Source organism: Oryzias latipes, chromosome 18, assembly GCF_002234675.1.
Source record: "Oryzias latipes chromosome 18, ASM223467v1".
In the NCBI taxonomy this organism is placed as follows: domain Eukaryota; kingdom Metazoa; phylum Chordata; class Actinopteri; order Beloniformes; family Adrianichthyidae; genus Oryzias; species Oryzias latipes.
The window spans coordinates 24,474,190-24,482,203 of NC_019876.2; the positions used below are offsets into that span (position 1 = coordinate 24,474,190).

Consider the following 8,014-nt stretch of genomic DNA (forward strand, 5'->3'; position numbering starts at 1 on the left):
TCTTGGCTCGACCGATATTTAACTTCGTCTCGCGCCTCGCCCTCCAGGTGATAATACAGAAAGAAAGCCTGGTCAGCTACCGCTAAGTGACGGGCTCTCATGCATGCTTGGACCTCCTCCAGCCACTCTTCCAACACCATTCCAGACCTACTACTAAACATAGGGCATTTCCGGTCTCGTGGGACCAAAACAAGCCTCTCCGTTAAAGGACCAGGCCCCCCTTGCCCAGAAGCTGTCGCGGAACTAGGACCGGGATCCTGCCGTTTGCGGAGGTCCTCATTGTCAGCACGAAGCTGAGCCACCAGCTTTCGTAACTCCTGCATTTCACCCTCCATGGCTGCGAGAACACAGGTGCCGCTGTTTTGAAAAAGAGAAAAAAAAACAAGTTCACACAAAACTCAATACACGTCTCAGTCTCCTGTTAAAGTCGGAGATCCTGCTCACAGCGCCAAGATTTCTGTGGCATTATGGTTTCCCCGGTGAATGCCGCCAGCAGAAAACTAAAACCAAAAGCACAGGACTCTCCAACACAGGAAACCGAGACTGTGCTTTTAAAGAAATAGACAACCTTTATTTGAAATTATTAAAATTCCTATTCTAAAAGATACCCAAAAGAGTCAACTAAACCATGAGGGCGACCATGCCCAGCCCACAAGTCAGCTGCACCCAGCTGTGCGCTCTGTTGCGGCACACCCGGCTCAATGCCACGCCCCTTGCATCCAGTGGCCGTAACCGACGCCAGTCCTAGGTGGTGGGACACTGGGTGTAGCACCCTCGAGGAATTAGCATGAGCACGAGGTGTTTAAAACAGGGTTTATTGGTCTTCACAACCCGTGAGAACTGGCAGCAAAATAAAAACACAAATATGCATCAAAAATAATTCTACAGCTTACAAAATATGAATCTTAAATTATACAAATAAAAGCACACAAACCTCGTGGGCTGACATCCACGAGGGGCTAATTACTCATTTGGCTTCAGCTTTCCTTTAACTTTCTAAATAAACACAATAAACAAATTATTACATTGATAATTCTGTTATACATCGATGTGATCTCTACTGATCTTACCGGAGATCTTCACGTGGCTGCAGCAATGCACTGATAGCTGGGTGCGTAGTTAAATGTGTCCGTGTGGAACTTTAATTGAACTTTGTTCCACATGCTCTCACCACTAGATGGCGCAAATTAAAATATAATTTAGAACAACAGAATAAACACATAAATGTTTGGGACTGTTACACTCCCACCAATCACTTGTGATTTATAGAACTAAATATTGCCTTTAAACTTATGAACTAGTTATTCTTAATATGCAATGAATTGTGAACTAATTATGGAATATGACTTGTTACTCTTTTATTTAGAGTATTAAGAGTTCAGTCTCCTTAATTTGCTTCTAACAGGACAACTGTCTTCTGAATGGGCCTTTCCAGATAAACAGGTTTGGAGATACGCTTTCCTTTTTCATCTAGAGTGCGATCACTCATCAGTAGCTTGACCTTTCTCACTCTTTGATCCTTACTAGGGTACACATCAACGATTTTTGCCAACTTCCACTGGTTTCGTGGTGTTATTTCATCTTTCAAAAGCACAATATCATTGACTTGTGCATTTCGGTATTGTTTAGTCCATTTTTGTCTACTTTGAAGATTCAGCAAGTACTCCTTTTTCCATCTTGTCCAGAAGGTATTGGCAAGGAGTTGAACACGACGCCATCTCTTCTGAAGATAAAGATCTTCCTTGACAAACTTGCCTGGTGGTGGAGAGATGATTGTGGACTTCATGGTCAATATGTGGTTTGGCGTCAGAGGTTCTGGGCTTGATGGGTCACATAGTTGATCTGTGGTAAGAGGTCGACTATTTATCACTGCCATGACTTCATAAAGGAAAGTTCTTAGAGAGGAGCTGTCAAGTTGTTTAGCTGATTGTTCAAGGATGGATGACAGAACACTTCTTATGGTGCGGATTTGTCGTTCCCAGACACCACCCATATGACTTGAAGCTGGGGTGTTCATGAGAAACTCGCATTCCAGATTTTCCAGCTTGATTTGGTCCATTTCCTTGAATGCCTCTGCAAACTCATTTCTTGCACCAACAAAGTTTGTTCCCTGATCGCATCTTATCTGACGAACTGAGCCTCTTATGGCGATGAATGCACGCAGTGCATTGATGAAGGCATCGGTGGTTAAATCATCAAGCATTTCTATGTGCACTGCTCTTGAGCACATGCAGGTGATTAACAAGCCGTAACGCTTTAGCTCCTTCCTGCCTTCCTTGACATAAAAAGGACCAAAGCAGTCCATCCCACAGTAGGTGAATGGTGGAGTAGTCTCCATCCGATCTTTCGGGAGGTCTGCCATTTTCTGCTGTTCTGTGCATCTCCTGAACTTTCTGCATTTGACACATCTGTGGATATAAGAGGATACAACCTTGCTGCAGCCAAGGATCCAATATCCACTTGCGCGTAGCTCGTTCATAGTGATCCCTCGTCCTTGATGGTGAGTTTTCTCATGGTAATGCTTGATGAGTAACATTGACACATGGCTGTCTCTTGGTAAGATAACTGGATGCTTGATATTAGAATGTAAAGCAGCATGCTTGAGACGTCCTCCAACTCGAAGTGAGCCTTGGTCATCCAGAAATGCACTCAATTTATGTAACTTTTTGACAATGTCTTTGGTTTGTATTGATGTGGGATTTTGAAGGGACTTTATTTCATGCGAGAAGGCAGCACCTTGAACCATTCTGATAACTGTCAGCTCTGCTTCCCTTCTTTCTTCCACATTACTGACTTCACAAGATCTTCTCTTGCGTTCCTTCACTTCTTTTGCAAGGCGCTTGAGTCTAGCAATGGCTTTGATCATTCTTGACCAGTCTGAGAACTTGTGTATGCGATCCAGAAGAGATCTTTGTTCTTTGGCTTGTGTCTTGAGCACCTGAACCTTCTTGACTTCCGGATCACTGCTTGATATCTCTCCCACCTTGATCTCACCACTGGACATGACCTTCTGCCAGAGAAAATCTGGACCTTGAAACCAGTTTGAGGCTATAAGTTGTTCAGCTGTAAGACCTCTAGAGGCATGGTCTGCTGGGTTCTCTTCAGACGCCACATACCTCCACTGTTCAGGCTCTGTGCTTTGTTTGATACGTTCAACTCTGTTTGCAACAAAAACATGGAACCTCCTGGCTTCATTCGCGATGTATCCTAGAACAACCTTTGAATCGGTCCAGTAGGTTTCTTGCAACATTTCAACTTCCAGTTCCTTTTTCAGCATATCACCAGTGCGAACAGCAACTACAGCAGCTGACAACTCAAGTCGGGGAATGGTTGTAACTTTCGATGGTGGAACTCTTGATCTTCCCATCACCAAGGAACAGTGGACTTCACCAGATGTGCTTACTGCTCTGAGGTAGGTACACATGCCGTATCCAGAAGCACTGGCGTCAGAGAAGTGGTGCAGTTCATAATGCTCTGCCTTGAAGTTATTTGGAGTGTAGCATCTTTGAATCTTTACCTTTGCCAAATTCCTTAGATCAAGCAGCCAAGATTCCCACTGAGGTCGAAGATTTTCAGGTAAGGTGTCATCCCAGCTGAGTTTATCTCGACACATCTGCTGCAGGATCTGCTTTCCTAGCAGGATGAAGGGTGACACAAATCCAAGTGGATCGAACACAGAGGCGACTGTGGATAAAACTCCTCTTCGAGTGAGTGGATTTTCCTTAACAGTCACTCTGAACTGGAACTGGTCTGATTCCACACACCATTGCACGCCTAGTGCTCTCTCTATGTGGATTTCACTCAATGCCATGTCCTTATTTTTGGCAGATACTAAACATTCTTCCTTTGGAAGGGAATACAAGACCTTTGTGCTGTTTGATATGAACTTGTGTAATCGAAGTTTGCCTGTGCTGCAGAGTTCACGTGCCTCTTTGACCAACTGTACTGCTTGGCTTTCCGTATCAACACTTGCTAAGCCATCGTCGACATAGAAGTTTGTTTTTATAAACTTCACTGTTTCCTTACTGAAGCGTCCTTCTCCTTCAGCTGCCAGATGTTTGAGGCCATAGTTAGCGCAGCCTGGAGAAGATGCCGCACCGAACAGATGAACTTTCATTCTGTAGATGGTAAATGGGGTGTCGAGGTCGCCGTTCTCCCACCATAAGAACCGTAGGTAGTCTTGGTCAGCAGCACACACGTGAAACTGGTGAAACATGCGTTCAATATCGCACATTATAGCCACTGGGCTTCTACGGAAACGACACAAGACTCCGAGCAGGGTGTTTGTAAGCTCTGGGCCGGTCAAAAGATGGTCGTTAATGGATGTTCCTTGAAACTTAGCAGAGCCATCAAAGACAATGCGAATCTTTCCTGGTTTCTGTGGGTGGTACACCCCATGGTGGGGAATGTACCATGCTGGAGTATTGTTGATGTCTTGCTCAGGAACTTTTTCAGCGTCGCCGTGAGCGATGATTTCTTCCATGAACTTCTTGTAATCCATGTAGTATTGCTTGTTTCGTCTCAACTTTCTTTCCAAACATCTGAGCCTATGTATGGCACATGATTTGTTGTCAGGTAAGTTAGGTTTGTCACTCTTAAACGGAAGTGGCATCTCAAAATGTCCATCCTCCTTGAGCCTGATGCCTTCCTTCATCTTTGTCAGAAACCTGAGATCTTCTTGGGAGATCTTAACATCTTCTGCAGCTCTTTCCGCAAAGTCAGACTCCAGCAGCTTGATTACATTAGCAGGTGAGACCATTTCCTTTATTTGAGTTCTGCACACGTAATGCACTTCATTGGTGAACCTTGAAGATGGTTGAACACCTGGAACCACTTGCTTCACAATGACTTTGTGGCTTACTCCAAAGGCATCACCATAATCAAGACGTGGATTGCCAAAGCCCACGATACTCCAGCCCAGATCAGTTTTTTGTCCAAAGGGCTGATTTTCCTTGCCAGAAACCACTTGACGGGGTATGAGTGCTTGAGGGCAGTTATAACCAATCAGAAGACCGACATCACAACTTTGGAGTGGAGCAATTTCATCTGCAATGTGTTCAAGATGGGGCCATGCCTTGGCAGTTGCTGGTGTTGGAATGTGATCCCGATTCGCTGGAATGAAGTCTCTGGTGTACGTTACTGGCAGAGGGATGATCTGATTTGAGTAAAATCCTCTTACTTGTAAACCGGAGAGTTTGTGACAAGTAACAACAGTATTTCTTGATGACATTGTAGTAAGCCTTAGCTGAACTACCTCATTTACAGTGTGCAAGGCTCTTGCAGTTTCCTGTAAAATGAAGGTCGTGTCGCTCTGCGTATCAAGAAGTGCATACACTAGAACTTCACGTTCTGGCTCACTTTCAGCTGAAACCCACACAGGAACAATAGAGGATGTGTGAGTATCCTTAACATTCTGCATTACTCTGTTAGAAGTTGCTTCACTTGTTGTTTGTGTGAAATTGGTGTCTTGTAGTGTTGAATCTTGTTTCCTTTGTTTTGTTTTATCAGTGCTCCTTGCTTCATTGTTCTTTGTCTGAGTTCGCTCTTCTTTAGTCCGTGTGTCGTGAAGACATGTTGGATGTTTTTTCTTACATGTGTCACAGGTTTCTCTGTTGTGACAATCCTTGGAGCGATGGCCTACCTTCAAACAGCCAAAACATAACTTCTTCTCTTGTGCAAACTTCAGTCTTTCTCCAATGTTCTCATTCATGAATTTGAAACATTTCTGCAGACTGTGACCTGCTTTCTCACAATAGACACAGCTTAAACTGACAGCCCTTTCATTGGAGTTCAGTGCCATGACCTTTGCGCCATGAGTCCTGGTCGTTTGTAACTTTGTTTTATCATTTTCTCTTGGTTTCAGAGCATAGAGAGAAGTTATGGGATTACATGCAATTTTGGCTTCACATGAGATGAACGCAACAAAATCGCTGAAACTTGGAAACATGTGGCTCTGCTCTTGGACTTCTGTAACCTTTCTGTTCCACCTTGATGTGAGCCAGTCAGGGAGTTTTGTAAGCATTTTTTGGTTTTCATTGCAGTCATTTAGTACTTCGAGACCTTTGATGTGTGGCATGGCTGCATTACAACTGCGAAGAAAGTCAGCGTATTCTTGAAGTTCCACACTGCCCTTGGAACTGATCTTTGGCCATGCGTCAAGTTTGTCTCTAAATGCCTTAGCAATGAGGAATGGATTGCCATACCTGTCTTCAAGAACTGTCCATGCTGCATTGTAGGCAGATTCTGTACCCAGCAAAAAGTAACTTTCTATGGCTTTCCTTGCAGGTCCACTTACATACTTCCGCAAATAGTATGTCTTCTCTTCGGCTGGTAAAGCTTTCCTGTCAACAAGAGTCAGAAATGAAATCTTCCAGTCATTGTATCTGAGTGGGTCACCATTGAATATAGTTGGCTCTGGGACTGGGAGACGACTTGCGTTGAGAGATTCTGCGAAGGCACTAAATATGAACAATATACAGGTTACTTAGTATAGATAAATTTCACCTTTTTTTTCACCTTTTAACAATTCACTTAAACTTGAACAGGAAAATAAAATAAAATAATCTCAGTCCCTTCGATTAAACAGAAACGAAAAATATCTTGTTTCTTATTGCAGTCTCTTGTCGACGGTTATACTTTCATATTAACTAATATTAATCTGAGTCCTTGATGCAACATTCATCTTTGGGAACCTGAAGTTGCGTTCTGTGCATTTGGCCGTCGCAGGGTGGCGCTGTTGTCCCTCTCGGCGCTGGCACCGTCTCGTCTACCCATGCGGAGCAGAAGAGTTCTCACTGTAGCACCCTCGAGGAATTAGCATGAGCACGAGGTGTTTAAAACAGGGTTTATTGGTCTTCACAACCCGTGAGAACTGGCAGCAAAATAAAAACACAAATATGCATCAAAAATAATTCTACAGCTTACAAAATATGAATCTTAAATTATACAAATAAAAGCACACAAACCTCGTGGGCTGACATCCACGAGGGGCTAATTACTCATTTGGCTTCAGCTTTCCTTTAACTTTCTAAATAAACACAATAAACAAATTATTACATTGATAATTCTGTTATACATCGATGTGATCTCTACTGATCTTACCGGAGATCTTCACGTGGCTGCAGCAATGCACTGATAGCTGGGTGCGTAGTTAAATGTGTCCGTGTGGAACTTTAATTGAACTTTGTTCCACATGCTCTCACCACTAGATGGCGCAAATTAAAATATAATTTAGAACAACAGAATAAACACATAAATGTTTGGGACTGTTACACTGGGCCTGGTTGTGCCTGGGGCAATGGAAGGCCAGAAGGGGGAACTCGCTCCAATAGCTGTTAATCCTGCTCTGTCACACCGCTCGCCAGTGCATGGATGGACAGCAGTCACTGACACTCTGTATGGAGCACACACACACGATCCCCAGAAATGCCGGCCGTGGCACCGCTCTTGGACCACGGTGCACCGGGTTGGGCAGAGCAGGGATGAAACAAACAATGGAAACCAAAACAGCGGCACCTGCTCCCGCAGCTCAAGAGGACTCTGCACAGGAGTTGCATGAGCGGCCAAACACTGCCTGCGATCTACACAGTGATAACAATAAGAATGGTGCGGCAGCAACTTGGAGGTGAACAAAGCACAAACCTACCCGGCTATGGTTAGGGCCCTACACACAGCCAAAGGCCGCACCGCTGCTGCACCTTCCACCTGGAAGCAGCAGGTCTCTGCCTGAAGCTCTACTGACAGGCTTTTATCAGCCCTCTGCTAATGAAGCAGCTGGTGTGCCAGGTGATCTCAATCAAGTGGCCCTCTGCCTGCCACACACCCATAGTCTTTTATGGAAAAAAAAAAACATTTGCTAGAAGCGAGGCTCTCATTTCACCAGTTTCCACTTTCACAGAAGCCCATCAGCTGTCGGTTGTGAACAAACAATCACGACTGCAGCATACAGGCAGCAGAAATGAGTTTCCTTTGGATAGTGGCTGAAGTCAACCCCTGGGGCCTCATTTATAAAACT

At 44.3% G+C, this 8,014-nt stretch overlaps 1 protein-coding gene across 3 annotated transcripts; it reads right to left on the reverse strand.

Annotated features, from left to right (window-relative positions):
• Positions 1-764: 764 nt before the first annotated feature.
• LOC110015538 lies at positions 765-6,474 on the reverse strand. Of its 3 annotated transcripts, XM_023966130.1 has the most exons (3): positions 1,071-6,474; positions 935-996; positions 765-840 (listed from the first exon to the last, which is right to left on the reverse strand). In XM_023966130.1, the coding sequence occupies exon 1, from the start codon at positions 6,074-6,076 to the stop codon at positions 1,388-1,390; it is 4,689 nt and encodes a 1,562-aa protein (XP_023821898.1). In that variant the 5' UTR covers positions 6,077-6,474; the 3' UTR covers positions 765-840; positions 935-996; positions 1,071-1,387. The 3 variants fall into 3 exon arrangements, with proteins under 3 accessions (XP_023821898.1, XP_023821896.1, XP_023821897.1); XM_023966128.1 differs by having other exon boundaries at positions 935-6,474; XM_023966129.1 differs by having other exon boundaries at positions 800-996.
• Positions 6,475-8,014: the final 1,540 nt, after the last annotated feature.